Here is an 18370-nt window from a genome sequence, read left to right as displayed (position 1 = left end):
GTAAAACAATGCCATTGAAATATTCGCCTTTACGTGGCAGAGATATAGTCAGCTTGCACATGTTTTATTGTCATGTTAAAGCTAGAATTCAGTCATGTGCCACAAAGCAGAGATTGTTCATCCCGTGTATTCCACAATATTCCAAAATTGTGCAAAATGTCCCTAGTCTGAATTGAAAGAAATCTTTACACCAGGCTGCAAAAAGATGACTCGAGACCAATCAATGCATTTCAAGAAGCAGCTGTATTCGACTATAAAGGCATTTCTAATCCAGTGTCTCTAAGCTGTTTTCTTATTATTTCAGTGTAAAAAGCCTAGACTCTATTAGAAAAGAAACAGTAAACCCCAAATAACAGCGCATAACAAAATAATTGAAAAAAAAAGGAAAACAAAATCCCCATTCACCAGTCATTTCGATTAAAATAGAGACACCATTTAATTTTTGCAAACATTTTCCCCTCAAAACAAATATATATTTTTACTCATATATATATTTATATTTATATATTTATTCTCAAGGCAGTTGGTCATGGCCAAATTAATTGACCTCATCATGGCCATCTTTCATGTTTCAAGGTTAGAAAACATAGCTAGAATGGAAGATATGAACTAGCGGTAGCACAGTGTAGGACCACTGCACAGGCCAACAAAATATTTCTCATTTTGACTGAGGGGGAATAGTCTGTCAAGGCAGTGTGGCACAGACCCACTTCCTCCGGAACAAGTGCAATGCAAAGAGAAAACATTTCTTACACATCATAAAACTACAACACACTCCTCTTTCACAGCACACAGGTTGTCCATCAGATTCCTTTTGCTTGTCTCCTCTTCCTCCTCGAACTTCTCCATCCTGCAGCAGTGAAGGCTCGCGTTGTGCCGTTCAAGTTGGAGCTGGAAAATCCACTTGACTGAGCGACGCTGCAGTCGTCGCGGAGTTGGGGTCTCTGATCCATCCCTGATTATTTGTTCTTCCACCTCGAACTACCATTTGAGACAATAACCTGCTAGCAAAGTTCTGAACTCAATTACCTGAAGCAGTGCTTGAGGTCAAACAATTGTTTGCCAACCGAGAAAGCGAGAAGGATCCCAGCATCTCACTATTACAGTAAAAATGTGACTAATAGAGTGTCCCTGAATACTGCTCTATCAGTAAATGGTGCGTCTGATAGAAGGAAGAAGACACAAGTAGCAGGATTTCCGCAGAAAAGAGGGATATGATGTGTACATGACGACAAATTGGGAGAACGACAGCGGCCATAGCGATTTGCTCTGAATTGGATCAGATGAACAGAACACAGAGGCCCCAAGGGGACGGGATGAATGAACAGGGGGGGGGGGGGGGGGGGGGGGGGGGGGGGGGGTGGGATCACCGTCGCAATGTTAACGAGTGATCATCAAAAGTGCCGGGTGGCATGGGGGAGGGTTACAGTTTACATGAAGTGAATATGCATGATGTACACATAAGCCAGTATGCTCACATGCATTCGCGTAATAGGAGAAAGAAAACAAAATGTGTAGAAAGAGAAAAAGAAAAATCCCTGGGCTACATGGGAGGGCGCAGTGGACGAGAGGTCCCAACAGTCCTCAGCCACCTCCACCTATCGCATCCCTCTGTTACACCTGACGCTCAGTCGAACTATGTGCTTCGCTTCTGCAGCTCCTGAATAAAGGCTGTGGGGGGGTGGGGGGGGAGAAGCATCATGTCAACAATGTATAAAGCAAAATGTCCAGAACTCAACATTCATGGAATTTAGAGTGCAAAGAAACCTCACCTCCAATAATTTCCTCCTTAACTTTTTGGAGTTCCTTACGAACCTCTTCCAGGATCTCCTGCAGAACACCAGACCACAGGACAGATGGTCAGGCATGGCGAGGTTACAGCATATATACGGTTACTGTGAATTCTTGTACACATGCTTTTATTAAACCAGCTTCCTGGAGAGTAAATTCACTCATTCAGGTTCCGCTCTTTAAATTCACCTGTTTCATTTTCTCCAAGTCCGAGTCATCCATTGAACCCGTATCATTGTTGCTGCCTGCGGTCTTCGGCCTGTGAGGAGACAAGAAGCAGACCAATGCAGACAACTGTTGCGCTTTGTTCTCCCCGAAAGAAATGGCAGCTCCGGCAGCAGCACCAGAGGGACGAAGGAATAGTCAGTAGACAGTTGCAGAAATGTCCGCACACCTAGCGATGCCGCGAGGGTTAATGTGTAGGATAATAAACTCTCTAAAAAGGGATGTCGACCATAAGGATACCAATAATTCAGAAATGCATTTATTTATCAGTGTAAAACGAAAGGACATGGCCAGCCACAGCGCACAGAGGTGACCTTTAAGAACCACTTGTTAGGCTTATTAGTTTATTAGAGGCAGCACAACCCCGATCCCTCGGGTGCCCGCCGACTCTCCGATCCAGTCGACGGTGCGGCTATCAACTGGAAAACGATGCCACGGCAGGACGTCGCGTGCAAAAGGTGCTACGCTAACCTCAAGAGGAAATAAAAAGGGGGAACTAAGGTCCTGAGTGAACTGGGCAGCAGCATGTATACCTGAAACCCTGGGACAATGAGGGGGCGGAGTCCATGCTCTTGGGGATGGAGTTATTCCTGTTAGTGAGAAACACACGCCTTTCTCTTAGAATGGAAATGAAAGACAGACACACACACACAAAAGCACTGTGGACCACACGCAAACAATAGACATGTTAACACAACCGCATCGATGGGGAACTACTTTTACCACACCAACACCTGGGGGGGGGGGGGGAGCAGATTTACTGGTGACGGCAGAGTAGCAATAACTGAATCCTGCGTTACCTGGTCATGGATGCTTTCTCCCAAGGTCTTCTCTGGGTGTCTGAGAGGGAACATGTGGGAAAAACATCAGTGGTTGACGTTCACTTCATACCACGTTAAATTAATATCAGCATGAGTGTAGGCGGATTGCAACGGATGGAATTGTTCAGTTCTCACCGCCTTGACCTTGAGGCTCTGAATCATCCTGTATGAAAAAAAATATATATATATATATATATATATAAATAAGAGTGAGTCATTACCAAGCGGCTTCTATATTTTTTCTATTTTAACTACAGTGTGGGGCCACATATGCAGACACTATTCTTTGCAGCATATGAAACAGAAATGTGCTCAACAGCAGGCTCTTACATTATCTTGTGTCTTCAAGGGGGGCTTCTGTACAGGCTCTGCAGCTTTTCTCCTGATGTACAGAGGAGTCACTTTAAGTTACACCATGCACACTTCCGTAGGAGTGGAGTTCAAATGAGTTACACAATATTGTATGTAATATATTGCACTTTAAATATGACAATTAGCCAAAAATAAACAGTAAAAACACATTCAGAAAACCAGAAGTAGGTAAGCCTTTGTTCAATTGAGTGAAATTACACACCGTCGCGCGAGGATGGCACTCATTTCCCCCATCAACCCGCCACCACCTCCGCCTCCACCACCGCTGCCTCCACCTCCACCGATGGAGGAGTTGCTGCCGCGGCTGGAGTCCGCTCTGCCTATTGGAGTCGCAGGAGCTCCGTCCTCCTGCTGAGGGCAGCAAATAGCCAAAAAGATACACACGAGTTCAGCACACATGGTGGATTCAACTCAGCAGTTAGAATACAAAGCTGCCGGACTGTCAAAGATCCACCGGCCTGCGACGCAGTGCCGTCTTCTACCTCACCTTTGATACTTTACGGAGTTTAGCTCCTGCAATGGCAGCCGCCAAGCCCCCTCCTCCAAATCCACCAGCATCACCATCGTCATCTCCTCCGCCACCACCTCCATTGCCGCCGCCACCGCTGCTGCTGCTTCCTCCACCTCCTCCTCCTCCTCCACTAAAACCACCTCCTGGAAGGGGCGGGGCCATTGGAGGTGGTGGTCCAGGCGGGGGAGGGATGCCACCAGACGGAGGGGGTCCAGGGGGTGGAGGAGGGGCCGGGGGAGGAGCGGGGCCTAAGGGGGCCAGCGGTGGAGGTGGGGGAATAGAGACTGAGACACAGAGAGGGACCCATCAGTACGCGTCCCCGAACTATTGGGCAACAGCGGCGGGTCGGCGACAAGGAGGCGTCATCCCAGTTCGGTGTCTACAAAAGGTTTAATCTACAAGATCCTCCATCGTACTATGAACGGCCTTTTTAGACAGGCACAGTTATGTCGACCGGCCCAGGTGCTTCCTGACCTGCAGCGGCTTGTCTCTCTCTCTCCAGCCGCTCTCTTTCCTGCCGCTCACGCTCCTGCCGCTCCCTCTCCTGCCGCTCTCGTTCCTGCTGCTCCAGCCGCTGCTGCTCCAGCCTACGCACAAAGACACACAATAACAAAACAAAAAAACATCTGTCAGCGGCACGTATGTGTTAAACGGGACAAATCAGGAGGCGGATCAACAAAGCTGGAAGTTGCTATATGTAATCTGGGGGCTGTGATTAAAACAGACTAGCTGTGAGATTAAGCGAATCGCAGAGGTCGCTGCCATTCCAGATTAAAGTGAGAACGTCCCGCGTATCATTTGATTATCAACGCACCATCCGTCGCGTTCAAACAACTACGGTCTGATGATATTTGGCACCGGTGCGAGGAGCTGTAATGGGGATTTGTTTTTGTTTTTCGGTAAGAGAACGAGAGGTGGATTTCATGGCGTCTGATTAGCCCGCCGCCACGAATCCCACAGCTGGACCCGGTGGCCTCATTCGAGCGGCCCGGGTTCTCACATCTGCCGCTCGCAACAGCTGTTTTACAGAACAGCACGCATGCGATGTACAGGTCCACACACACACACACACAGGCAGACACAATCTGAGAGTCGCTGTGATTTGAAGCACGGCTGATCCACTTAGGCAGAGTGCCCGCGAAAGGGGGGGGGGAGGCGACGGCCTTATGCTTTTCAGCTTTCCCGACAGCCTTTCAACGATGGTGACAAACATGTGAGTCCATGGGCCGATAAGCAATAATGATATCCACCAACACCTGCAGCAATGCTTCCAAAGGGGTTAAAAGGATACCTAGACTACAGTGTGTGGTTAATCACTGGGCCAGCGTGTCCCTGTAGGCGATCACAAAAAGCCTCCCGTACTGTGCAACATGTTACCTTTTAGGCTCAATGAGATTAAAAGGTTAATGGCTCGGCATGCGCGGCGGACACAGATAGATTGATTGAGAGCAGGTGAGGTTGATGCAAGCTCTCCGCCTTCCTGTTCCTTTAACCTTTGACCTACAGGGGCTGACTGAGGGTTTAGCACTGTCAGCCTAATGCCATCCAATCCTCTATTCATGCGTATGTGCAAACGAGACTACTCCAAAGCCAAGGCAGCTTGACTTGCTATTGGATGTTACGCAACTAGCCCCCGAGGAGAGTTTGCTTCTGATGGAAACGCCAACTTCAAAGCAAGCTCGTCTACATGGGGGAGAAAAAAAAAATCCACCCTGAAAACCCAGAAGACACCCCCCCCCCCCTCGCTGAATCAGACAGAATCCAAGTGGATTTCTAATAAAATGTGGCCAGCAAATCAGCAGAGTGGAAAAAGGGCAGTTTCCGTTTAGGGAAGGCCGAAGGTACCTTCTCTGTTGTTCAAGTTCTTCTGGAGTGGGTCCATTCGATAGTGGGCGGGGAAGGGTCGAGTAGCCTGCAGGGAACAGCACACAGAAAACATTCCTGATGAAAACTCCCATGATTACCGAAGGTGCATACACTGCCGGGGATCTTTAAACACTCCTGAAAGATTCCTGATTCGATTTTTACGACGCTGAAATGTGCCCAACTGTTTCTGTGCTTTTATTGTGTGTTATATACACACCTTTTTCCCCCCCTGCAGACGATTGTGCAAAGTCTGAGGGCGGTGGAGACGGACATGAAACTACGGAGGAACCAAGAAGGGTGGTGTGCCTTTAGTATATGTTATGGTTATTAATTGAACTGCGTGTATCACACCATAACAACGTTCTTAAAAACGCAGCATATTTTCTATTTAGTTCATTGGGCAAACAGGATCCGACCCAATCTAAATAGCAATCTGGTGTAAAAGAGAATTTGTGTCCTAATTACATGTTTGTGAAAGGAATTCTGCAAAATATTTGAATAATCCCTTATATCTGATATAGGATTATGATTTTATGATTATGGACAAAATGTAAGCTTAAGACTAACTAATGCAGCGTAATAAAAAAACAGAACTTTTCACATCCTGGTGTGTTTTTGTTTGGGTAGCTAAGGCTTGTGAATCCGGAGTGAGCCGAAGTACCTGCGTCTGCCACGGAGGTCAGCACCTCCAGAGCGTGAGCCATGCCATTGGCAAACAGGGTAGCGTCCTCTTTGCTGCCAAAGTTGAGCCCCCACACCTGCCGGGCATCCCGCCACTGGTGGAAATTGTTTGTGGCCTGGTTATACTTGAGACCTCTCACGATGGGGCAGTTTATCACCACCTGGGGAAGAGGACATGTGATCGATACGGGGATTATTTTGTGAGTGATGGTGGGCCAAATTAGTACCATATTATCCACACGCGCTTTATTTTTACTGGTTTATAGTGCGCCCAGCAGGGGGCGTGAGGCCTATGAACCACAAGCGAAAACAATGTTCTGGATTTGAGCGCTGAATGTGCTGACGCGCCATTTCACTATTTGTTTAACAGCCACTGGATTCCACAGAGTGGAGAGGAGGAGGAGGAGGAGAGGAGACCCTGTTGGGGGTAAATATCAAAGCGAGCGACATACACTGAGAGGAGGTTAGCGGGTTCAGCTGCCACTGCAGACTCTGTGGCATTTCATGAACTATACACAATCCCGTCGATGGCGAGAAAGGCCGGAGGTTCCAACTTCCATGACTTTAAGAACACAATAAGGCCGCAACGTATGAAACAAAAGTTACTCTACATGCTGGCGGACCGAGATAGAGGCCGAGGGAGAGAAAACACTGCCAGCCTGTGTTCTCACATTAGCTTCTCAGTGAATGCACGTCATTAGACACAAATAGAGAGTCCTCATTGGGTGTCGGGCTTCTCCTTAAATCATCACAGGAAATGGTTGCACGGGCTAACTATCTCAGGAAACGTCATCCACTTTAAGAGCCGTCTCCGGGGAACACTGTGGAGTGCTGAATGTTTAAAGAAGGAGAGAGAGAGAGAGAGAGAGAGAGAGCCGGGCAGAGTAGCCGAGAGTAGACCCACCCAAACTCAAGTTTACCCAGCTTTTTAACTTCTTAAATCTGCCCACCTTTATCTGGTGAGTCATGACCTGCTGATAAGGGCTTTGTTCTCCTTTTCCAACTTGCATGACGATTGTGAGAAAAGAGACCGTTCCCCGGACGTGACAAAAACCAACTCTACATGTCCATCTGTAGGTGAGACTCCACCAAAGTGCGTCACCTCCAGTCTACAGCAGGGGCGGCGTTCTGGGGGCCCGGTTGTTTTTAAAATGCCGTGCCCGCTCTCGATGTTTGGCTGCAAAGTAAATGATTGACCAAAAAAACCGAATGAAACTAAAATAAGCCATAAAATCACGCCTTCCCAGGGACTGCTGATGAGTGCGTGGCATCAGATGGCCGCCGATATCGTGAATGGACTTGCAAAGATAGACGGTCTCGCGCTCGCTTGCCCACACGTCCCCCCCCCCCCCCCCCCCCCCGAGGGACTCGAAGGAGACCACGTACGCCCACGAGCCACATGCCGGACACAGATGGACGAGCTACACACACACACTTCGAGAGAGAGAGAGACGCGGGGTTGAGCTCAGGGCTGGCGGGCGTACCTGCTGGTCCGTCTGCATCTTGCGCCCCACTACCCTGAAGGCGTTGGTGGAAGGGTTGTGGTAGATCTGGACTCTGCTGAAGGACTGCGGGCCGGTGCCCGCCGGCAGCCACTTCTTGTTGCCGTCGTCGTAGATCATCACAGTGGCCCGAGCCTGGCAAATGCTCGACTCGCTGGAGGACAGAAGGAGAACATTAAGGACGAGGAACTGACTTTAAGAGCATATACACAATACATTTAAATGAAGAATAAAAAGGTACTGTAAACTGTAAGAGAAATCTCATTCTTTGTATTAAAACACAGAAGTGGAGAAAGACGCGCACGCACAGAGAATGCACATCAGAGCAGAAAGTACTGGCAAATGCAACAAACCCTGCCCCCAAAATGAAACGGGGATTAGTGGTAGTGACTCATTACAGAACCATCCCTATGGTCACTACCAAAAACACGTGTTGTATCTGTTCTGGTGATCGGCTTCAAGGTCTACAGGGAGAAAAAGATCCTCGGGGTTGTGTCCCGTATTTTGTTTCTATTTTGCCTTGAGCGAGGCACAAGTTGAACTTCAGGTTTACTGAATACACGACACAAACAACACAAAAAAAAAGCTACATCTGAGCTAAAGACCACACTCTTTATTTTACAACTTGGAAAATCCATTGTTTCCTGGTATGTGCGGCAGAGACTGTAGCTGGAAAGCGGAACGCAAACTCGAGGAGGGAACCGAAGACATCAAATAGAGAAATCCTCCAAATACGCTATTTAAAGAGACCAGAAACTGTTCTTCCTCTTGAGGTTTCACACGGTGCCATCGGCGGGCCTCTGTAAGCGTGCAGGGGCCCGAAACGCGCACACCGGACGCACGCATCATGACCTAAAGTCTGCCAACCAAGTGGAGAGCTGCTGGTGGCATCAGTGCGGCCGTAGAGAACCAGACCCCCCCCTACCCCCCCCTCTGGATCGGTCTGCTGTCCAAACACAAACAGTGAAAAGAGAACCGAGAGAAGGAAGGCGGAGAGAAAGAGAGAGAAAGGGAATGAGCTTGGAAGCTCGAGACGACAATGGAGGCCGACAAAGACGGGAAGTTGAGTCTCCCGCGCTCACAGATTTGCATTTGACACGAACATCCGAAGATAAAAAAAAAAAAATTGACAAACGGGGGCAGCGCGACTAGTGCAACACCACAAAACAGTCCCAAAACATGTCTCACACTTGTACCTCGCACTCGAGGTGTGAGGTACAGACAAAGGGGAACAAGGGCAGAAAACAACATGGAAACAAATGTGCAGACGGTGGTTTCAATTTCTCTCTTTTTTCTACCAATCCTCCTTCTCCTTATTGCCCCCCCCCCCCCAACCCTCCTGGGAGCTCTAACCATAGTCCCCTAATCCACGTCCCCCCCCCCCCTCCATCTGTCTCGCTCGTGATACAATCTGCCATTTCCAGTGACAACGCACCAAAGCCACAACCCACTTCCTGTTGCCAACACTGCCAAATAAGGACTGCCTCAGCCTGAACAATCAATATCGCAAACACACACGCACGCACACACCCGATATTTTACTGAAGTAGTTGACATTTTTATTTTTATCGCTCCGGGGCTGCTGTCAAACAAAAGTATATAAAACAAAACTTTAAAACCTCAGTTATTTTCCCACACGTCAGTCAACTGTGACACAGAGAATGTTAGCAAAGAGACGCCGTTCTTGTCAGAGATGTAAACTGCAGGACTGTTAAAACACATATCGTCAAAGGACGTTTGTAACGCTTAAATGTCAATTTGGGATTGTGCTGAAAATCGCAAAACAATGGATGTGTAATTATATACTTTTTTTTCCACAAAAAGATGACGTTTAATGTGTCCGTTAAAGTCACATCCCGGCAGGTTGTCACCGTTGAATCTTGGGTTTTTCCTACTTGAATGAAGTCAAAACAACAAGAAAAGAGAGGAAGCCTTCCGCAACGAGCTGCAGGCCAACAGCGTCCTCTGATCTCACTGAATCCTCTGCATCCCGCCGCTGAAAGCGCTTGTTACGGGAAGCGCGAGGGGACAGAGGCTCCCGGACTGGGAAACCGATGCATATTTAATGCCCAAGCGAGCCGGAGGCCTCGGGAGCGAGGCCGAGAGCGAGCTCGTGCATTAATGATGGAACTACGGACACCGAGGCGCTGAGAGCGTGCGCCCGGGCCACGTGTTGACTGGCAGCCGGACGCACGTCCTGCCCTACAGGTTGTAAGACCACCGCCAAGTCCACTTGTCACTTAGTTGGCTCAAGTTAAAAAGTAAACACACGAGAGAGTTCCTCGTCCCTCTGCGGCTCCTCGGTCAGCGGGGGGTTAACAGGAAGCTGCAGTGCACAGCCGGGGCAGACGCCGTCTTTGAAATGTCTGTATAAGGCTGTGCTCTCAGAGCTTCCCCCCCCCCCCCAAAGTGCGCTGGCAAGTACCGACATGATCCGTACCTTCACCCCCCCCCCCCCCCCCCCCGTCTCCATTTACCTGACCCTCCCACACGGCCACCCTTTTCTCCTTCCTTCCTCTCAGGGGGATTTATAGGAGCCGGAGGCGTCCATGCAGAAACGTTTTGGGATGTAACGTGGTTACATGTTGGTAGTGCGCTCACCCTATGCGTCACAACACGGTTTTACTGGGCAGGGAGGCGCGCGCGCACACACACACACACACACACACACACAAACACTCGTCGGCCCTGAAGACAGCGGAGAGGCGAGTAATGTCATTTGTGGCTGCCCACATACCCGGCTCACTGTCCCTCCTGATTCATCAGACGTCTTGCCTCCTCCAGGAGTTCACAGTACCTCCGTTACTTGAAGGCCCCTCGCTCTTCTTTTTTTATCCCTCACAACGGATTACTTTTTAATGATGTTCGGGGGCCTCTTGCGTCCAGGAATAAGCACGGCGCTCTGCGGTGGAAGGACGGTGGGGAGGGCCGAACCCTGCAGGAGTAACTCGGCGATTAAAGTGCAAATAAATCGACAACGCCGCGAGTCGTACTGCGAGACACGGGTGCGTGAATTGGCGAACCGTGGATGAACAAAATAGTGATTCAGTCCGTCTCGTCACATTCAAACCAGACGGCGACTAAGCAATAAGTCACTTAACAATAGTCTAATCAACCAAACTACTCCGTGCCTCTTCTTCTCGGCCTCAGAGAGCAGAGACCACATTCTACAGCCGAACAAGGTCAACCCCCCCCCCCCTCCAATGCCTCTCTCAACAACGGCTTTCTCATAACATAAAATTCATACGTGTGGATTTGGGGTCGCATGGCCGACATATGTTTCGGTGGCGTGTGCGTACATGAATCGATCTGTTGGGAGTGAAGCTTCAGATCCAAACACAACGTGCAGACGCAAAGCGAGAAGTGAGAAACAGGAAGCCTGTTGCAGAGAGAGACAACGAGGGAAACCGCGACGTGTGGCACGAGCTCCACGCTCGGCGACAACATTCGCTGGTTCTTTAAATTTACCCACCAAGCGGTCTCTTTCGCTGCGGCGGAATACGTGACCTACGGCGCCGCTGTCCTAACACCCTCCCCTGTTCAGCCGGGCCCACTCGACTCCTCCGTGAGCATCGTGCATCCAGTGAGACTTGTTTGTTTCTCATGTCGGCACTGAGCGACTCTCGTGGATTGGAAAAGCTGCAGCGCGCCCATAATCGTCAACGTGTAGCCGGGACGAACGTCTTCTCTGCGAGTAGAAAACCAGGAATCCTTTTCTTTATTTTGTTAATCATTTTCAACAAAAACCAAGCGGTTTTCTTCTAGTTGAAGTACATGACAGCTTAAAAACATTTCACCTATGACTAAAAACTCAAGGCGCAAACCGGACCGTATGTGACACACTTTGTTTCCCCATATCGTCTTACCAAACACAGTGAAAGAAAAGAGAACAACTTTTATACTTTGGTTAGGTTTAACTTTGGCTCATTACAATGCACCTTTTCTTTGTTGTTCTCCTCATGCCGGGTTGCTTTTTACACAGGTCCTTGCATGCTGCACACACACACACACACACACACGCACACGCACGCCACCTCAGTCATTTCTTTACTTTGTCTCAATATCTTTGTTCAAATGAGTGTGACAGCTTCAGCTGAAACCCCCGTGCATTGTGGGAGCGCTGACTCATCCTTCGTCTGGCATCGCTTGGCCCGAGAACGTTCATTTTGTGTGACCACTTCAAGAGTGGAGATGCATTCCTTCCTGCTTCTGAGGGAGAGTGTGTGTGTGTGTGTGTGTGTGGCTGTGCAGGGGGGGGGGGGTTACTGGTACACTCAATGCCCATATTTGGAACCATCTCACCTCTGTTCTCCTCTGAGCTCAATTCCTTTTACAGGTTGGAGCACATCCTCTTTGACTCGGGCAAAGGAGGAGGCAAGCCTACTTTTTGGGAGAAGAACAACCCACAGAAGCTTGTACAGCCCCCCCCCCCCCCCCCTCACATTAGAGCACAAACGTCTCAACTCAAATCACCTGCCTCCCGCTGACTCCAAGTGGCGTGCGAGCGTGGACTTCGACCCCGACATCGGCCCACTCTGTAGGTAGCTGGCAGCTCGGGTAATCGTCGATGAGCCGTGTGCGGCCGAGCGCTCTTTACGGTGCACTTTGTCATCTCACAACAACCACTGTGCTGTTACTAAATAGAAGAAGGGGGGGGGGTGTTTTCTAATAAGGACTCTGCACGGATGCAGTGACGGCAGCTAACCAGGACTTGGGTTTCACTTCAGCTCGGTGATGACAGTCGTTTAGCGTCGTTGACACTTGTTTCTGTTCTCTGACCCCCTCTCACTTCTTCTCTCATCTCCATTTTATGACGGGCGAGGCTCGCAAAAAACAACACATGTGCATATTTCATGTATCGATGGGAGTTTCTATGAGCACTTTCTAAATCAAGAAAGGGAGGTTTCATCGTAATGCTTTTATTGATTCTTAAATCAATAAACGGAATGGGAACCATTTTTTTTTATTTAAAAAAAAATAAAGAGACCGAGCGAAACCTCATGCAAACAGTGTAAACTAGATTTGACGCATCGCTAATCATGCAAGTGTCACCCATGCGGAACATTCCTCAGCCATCAGATCAAGCACAGGTTCTCCTTTTCTGGTTAGTTATAACCAGCAAACACAAGTGGTGACCAATCAGAAGCTGCCGGCCAGCAAAGCGTCGTTTTATCCAATTAAGCCCGTCGTGAATCGCCCTCCTCCCCAGATAAGCGAAGCGGAGTCATGTTTAAGACGTCTGACAGCACAACGCACTACCGACTGGCATCCATTACACGCCATTGGGCGGACGGCCCGCTTTCACTGCTCCGGTTTCACTGCTTGGTTTGACGTCACCCTGGCAGGACTCGGGTTGTCCCTTTGACGGCTTTGGGGGCCGCGGGCTTCAGCTCGGTCTCACGCCGCCATGCTGGATTTTCAGAAGATTCACATCAATTTGAGCCACGGAATTGCCAGCCGACTCATTTCAATCTGGACGTTTAATCCATGAAACGTTTCCAAAGAGAGTTGGTGGAAAATTATTATTTCTGCAACCAACAATCCTGAATTAAAAAAAAGGTTATTACGTACACAAAAGATCCAAAACACTAATCGATTCGAAAGCCGGCTGTCAAGTAGCTTCACGGTGTCCATAACACGCAAGCAATTTACACAACAACAACTTACTTCATTTCCTGAGAGAGCGGTTTCAAAACACAGAGCTCAGTGATCAGGTATTTTCCACGAGCGAAACCGGGCCAAAAGGACAGTGGAGTTTCAAAGAAGTGATTGCGGAAGAAACAACAACAACAACAACAACACACACACGGGAACGTGACAGAGGCACAATTAAAAAAGGAGGAAATTTGTCCCCAAGTAGACAATGCCAGGTTGTGTATGTTGCGCAACTCTCGTAGCAAAGCGTCCGCTCCGCGAGTGTGCGCGTGTAGCGTGTGTGCGGGTCCGGGGGGGGGATCAGAGTGTCACGCCAGCTGCGCGCAACTGTCCGAGAGCATATCAATATGCACGGAATAAAGCCGTTATTCTTAATCCTTGGGAGATAAGAATCCCCCCCGAGCACAGGCCCGATTGCCTCCGGCTGACGGGGCAGCTGATTGTTTGAGATACAAAGTACGAGACTTTCACACTGGAAGCTAAATTGTTTTCAGGTATGCAGAATGTCCCCAATGTGTTCAGCTCCAGTTGGCAAAAGGACAACAAAAAGGTGAAACAGAAACAAAGCTGCTTCAGTGTAGAAAGTGAAAATCTAGTGCACGAGCATTTCTATGCTTGATATTTGGAATTCTTTTTAAACTCTGAGAGTAATATCGATAGCGCACGGCCACGAAAGGCTTGTTTATGCGGTGCACTCACATGGACACTTCAAAAGAAAACCAGAGTGTGCAAAAGGAATTGTGAAAACAGGTAAAGACATGAGGAATTAACCTCTCACGAGCCCAGAGCCACTGTTATGAACGTTTCACAATAACACCGGGGCATGAGTGCGCTCCTTACATGGAAATGCATGCGGCAATATTGCTAAATGCCTCGAATAACAGCCACCGGTATGTTGGGACACAGGGTCAAGACGTTGGAAATGTCGATAGGAGGAGGAAGATACGGCAGCAAAAAAAAAAAAAAAAAAAAAACACAAAGGTCGCCATTCCAGCTGCATTCCTTTCCATTTACTGCCAAAACAGTGAGAAAAAAAAAAGACGCAGCCAAGACACAAAAGGAGACGCAGGGGGAGGCCATTCCTCGGCTTTTAATGGCGATCAATAAAAAACGCTAATGCGAGAGTGGGAGAAGAGGGAGGAGCCTGGTTAGGCCTCGGTTACAGGCGCGTTGCGCTCCTGAACCGGTCAGCGAGGGAGGGAGGGAGGGGGGGAAAAATCGGGGAATGCCTTGTTAAAACGTGTCTGCCCGCGTCACGCACAAAACACGCGCCTTTTGTTTCTCGGGCCTGAGGTGGAGGGGGGGGGGGGTCGGGGGCTGTTAGTCAGAGGCGGTGGGAGGCAGGTGGGAGTCACCTCTGGCAGTGAATCATTGTGTGGATGGATGCACTTCCTGTGGCACCTAACAAAGAGGAGAAGATTGCCAGAGTCGCTGATACGGTGTTCTCAGCATCTATTATATATCTTTTTTGGGGGGGGATTCTGCCACATGGGAAGGGGGAGGGTGGGGTCAGTGGAGATACTGCATTTTCTCAACTGGGTCAAACCGTTGAACTTTGGACTGTGGACGTCCTCCACATACCAGGCGGATGAATGACAATGGGGGGGGGGGGGGGGGGGGGGCGCTGCATTCCAGAGGTGAAACTACAACACGCGGTGTGACACACAGACGTACAGAGACAGCACCACCCGGGCAAAAGGAACGACTACCACCATCGAGATGAGACCCCCAGCGAAGAGCATGAAGAAGCCGCAGCACAGACTAACGTGCCCTTCGCTTTATGGTCGACCTCAGCTCAGTGCTCTATAGTTAGTGCAGCAGTCTGTGGTTGGTGGGGACGGAAGGGGGGGGGGGGGGGGCACACAACAATAAAGCAGTCTGCTTATCTTTAGCGTTCACAGTCAATGTGTAGCGTTAATGATTTCTGGCCCACATGCCTGAATCGGCTCGGCCAAAGTCCTGTTCTTTATAAATAGTTGTATCGCATGAACACATGTTTAAGTGTGCATGTTGTGATCCGCGTGGGCCTACAGCCAAGCGCCAATTAACTCCCGGGTCAGAACAATTAAAACGCCATATATATATATATATATATATATAAAATAAAGGCCTTTTTCTTCCTTTAAGAAAATAAGTCGACTCCTTCTACGACTTCCTTTGCAGCTGATAAATTCATGTGAACCCGCCTATGCATTCTGTAGTTTTCTAGCACAGTAATCTCTGCTGATCCTTGCATTAACTTAATTAATGGCCTCATCAGCGGGGGGGGGGGGGGGGGTACTTTTTAATGCGTTACTGTGATCGTGGCGGGGTATCAGGCAGCTCAAGTGCCTCCTGTTCCGGCTGCGATCACAGAGCGAAATAAGAAAATAAGTGCAGAACAAAACACAAGCCGAGTTGGGACACATTGTTTCAGAGGGGGGGGGGGGGGGGGGGGGCAGCTCGGGATAAAGAAACTCGTCACACAGGTATTCGGCCCGTCAAGGTGTTACTCTAACTAAGTGGAGCGCGACAGTGTTCCAATGTGCACGAGCGAGGAGGAGGAGGAGGAAGAAGACCTAAACGAGTAGCACGTAGGTAGCACACACGGCTGTGGCAGGATGTGGAATCTGTGCACGCGAGCGTCTCCACGGTGAAATAAAGTGGGTTAGAAACTGCACACTCCAAAGTGCCTCCGTTGAGGACGTGAATCCCCCCCCCAGCGCCGAAGTGCCTTCGAGCAAGACACCGAATTCCTTTCACACGCTCTGTAAATGACCCTGAACTCCGGTTCACTTTTTGGAAGAAACGCACCGCCGGTCGTTTTTTAAAGAGTTTCTCGCTCTTCTTTTTTTCTTAAAAAAAAAAAAGTAGACTCTGCGCGCGCACGCACTCTTTTACAAGGTAGCGACACACTTTTAAGAAGCGAGTATTAACACACGGACCACCGTGTTATCCACCAGCACCCCCCCCCCCCCAGCCAGAAAGCTCGAGTTAGTCCGAATGCAAAGCACGATTCAATGGTTTGGAAAGGAGCCGGTGTGGGGGGGGGGTCAGTGCGAGGGGGTGGGGGGGGTGAGAAACACAAAATGTAGCACTGGAAGCACAATGCAGATGAAGGGGCTTTGAGCCGCTTTTACCCACCTCATTGTTCGGCCAGAGTGGGTATCCTCTCCTCGAAAGGGCAAGTTGGGGCGGACTTCAGGGCTGAAAAGCCCGGCGGCGAGTCTCAAACTGGCGGAATTGTTTTTTTAAAAAGGCGCATCTACACCCGCAGACGGGGTAGCAACTGTAAAGAAAGCACACCTCGACGATTTCCTGGTTGAGTGTGGAGCGGGAGGAGGAGGAGGAGGAGGAGGAAGAGGTGGTGGTGGTGGTGGGGGGGGGGGTAGATACAGTAGTGGAGCGGGCTTGTCAACTCCAATCACTATCCCGCATTGGTGTCTGCCAGCCAGAGAGAGGAAGTCGAGAAGAAGCGGTCTTACACGCGCAACAAAAAATACAAAAAAAGCGGTTCTCTTTTTTTTCCGCAGTTTGCGTGTTTTGGAGGTTTCGGGGGGGGGGGGATTCGACCCGTGTGTCGGACTAGGTCCGTGTGGGTTTGTCGGAGTCTCTGGCCCAACCCGACCGCTTCAGACCCCGGTGCCGCGTTCAGGTGCGCCTCGGAGAGAAAACAATCGCTTTTTTTGGAGCACTAATTTATACAGAAGTTGACAAACAGGAACTATCCGCAAAATAAGACAGGAAGATGTGCGCATGCAAGTGTTCCCGTAAATACAATTCTGTTCAACCTGTCTTTGGAAATCACATTCGCTGATAGGGCATTTCAAGGAGTTTTCATATCCCTCTTTTTTACTTATGACATGTATTTGACAAAGGTTTGTAGCCGCGTATTGTTAGGTGGCTAAACAGTTCAGCATATAATGTAGATGTTAGTAAATGTTTTTAAAAAACGACATGTTAATAAGTACATGAAGTAGCCTACGCTACATAAAATAATGTCACTTTTTTATGTGATACATTTTGTTTTTTAACCTGGAGTCAAATGAACCAGCACCCCGTTTTACTCACTATTTTAGCAACAGTTAAACACTGTTTAAGAGATGTAGAGTTAAAGTTCTTATCTTTGGGGGTTGATGTCTTTGATTTCCGATAGCACTTGAAAGCAGCATCTCGTCCACGCGAGGCGCCTAGGCAGCACAGCACCTCGCCCTGCTGGCCGGCAGCGTCACGTCAGGTTACTACTGTGACTTTTACCCAGTGACTTTGAATGAAAATATAGAGCACAGAACCATGTTAATAGAACGTTTTAGTTACACTACTCTGAAGTTACATTTTATTATTTCATTAGTTTCACAGCCTCACGTGGCACAGTTTTCCAAAGTGAGATAGTGTACACAATAAAAGTCCTCCTTCCTAATGGGGACAGACGTGGAAGAGAGGGAGAGAAAGGAATGCATTACGTCTGCGTGGCATGTGTAAACATCCAGAAAGCCGATATGCCTTTAGCTATCGCTATCCCCATACACACACACACACACTTAGACATACAAGCTGACAGCTCTGGGCAACTGTGAGTCTGGTATTTTCTTCAGCCATGAGTCCCACGTTGACTCCTCTGTCTGTGCTGGCGCCGGAAGATGGTGGTGATGTTTGCGGTGATGTTTGCGTGAAAGAAAGTAGCCCGTAAAGAATCAGAAACAGTCCTTTTGGGTTCCTCCTGGTGCTCCACCGCCATCCCTGAAGACCTCAGCTTCATTTCCACAGCGTGACGTCAATTTGGTCAACGGCGCCCACAGCTGGCAGCCTGTTGGACATGAGTGACACACGATTTAGAGTCTTTGGTGGCTGAATCACACCTCTGGGTGGTGAGTCTGCAGAGAGGCTGTAAACAGACCACTGCTTACACCAGGGCGAGTGCAGGACCTGATGAAGCACATGTACGGTCCTGAGGCAGCGTCTGAAGG

At 49.1% G+C, this 18370-nt stretch overlaps 1 protein-coding gene across 3 annotated transcripts; it reads right to left on the bottom strand.

The window, feature by feature from the left end:
• Positions 1–47: 47 nt before the first annotated feature.
• Positions 48–17038, bottom strand: vaspb (vasodilator stimulated phosphoprotein b). Of its 3 annotated transcripts, XM_037466932.2 has the most exons (15): positions 16548–17034; positions 7752–7923; positions 6248–6428; positions 5804–5863; positions 5566–5632; positions 4195–4307; positions 3697–4004; positions 3412–3560; positions 3168–3219; positions 2973–3000; positions 2817–2856; positions 2550–2606; positions 1981–2050; positions 1773–1830; positions 48–1671 (listed from the first exon to the last, which is right to left on the bottom strand). In XM_037466932.2, exons 1-15 carry the CDS (start codon positions 16550–16552, stop codon positions 1637–1639), a joined length of 1395 nt encoding a protein of 464 aa, XP_037322829.2. In that variant the 5' UTR covers positions 16553–17034; the 3' UTR covers positions 48–1636. The 3 variants fall into 3 exon arrangements, with proteins under 3 accessions (XP_037322829.2, XP_037322837.2, XP_037322846.2); XM_037466940.2 differs by lacking the exon at positions 2550–2606 and having other exon boundaries at positions 16548–17038; XM_037466949.2 differs by lacking the exon at positions 5804–5863 and having other exon boundaries at positions 16548–17013.
• Positions 17039–18370: the final 1332 nt, after the last annotated feature.

The sequence above is a fragment of the Pungitius pungitius genome, chromosome 3, assembly GCF_949316345.1.
Source record: "Pungitius pungitius chromosome 3, fPunPun2.1, whole genome shotgun sequence".
In the NCBI taxonomy this organism is placed as follows: domain Eukaryota; kingdom Metazoa; phylum Chordata; class Actinopteri; order Perciformes; family Gasterosteidae; genus Pungitius; species Pungitius pungitius.
This window is presented reverse-complemented; position numbering and strand designations above follow the sequence as displayed.

What these genes read in the sequence shown, in the direction of transcription:
- vaspb (XM_037466932.2), bottom strand. An exon ending in AACTCCGTAAAGTATCAAAG is followed by an intron (nt 3,561 to 3,696) that starts GTGAGGTAGAAG and finishes TGCTGCCCTCAG; the next exon opens with CAGGAGGACGGAGCTCCTGC. An exon ending in ACTTGGAGAAAATGAAACAG is followed by an intron (nt 1,831 to 1,980) that starts GTGAATTTAAAG and finishes GGTGTTCTGCAG; the next exon opens with GAGATCCTGGAAGAGGTTCG.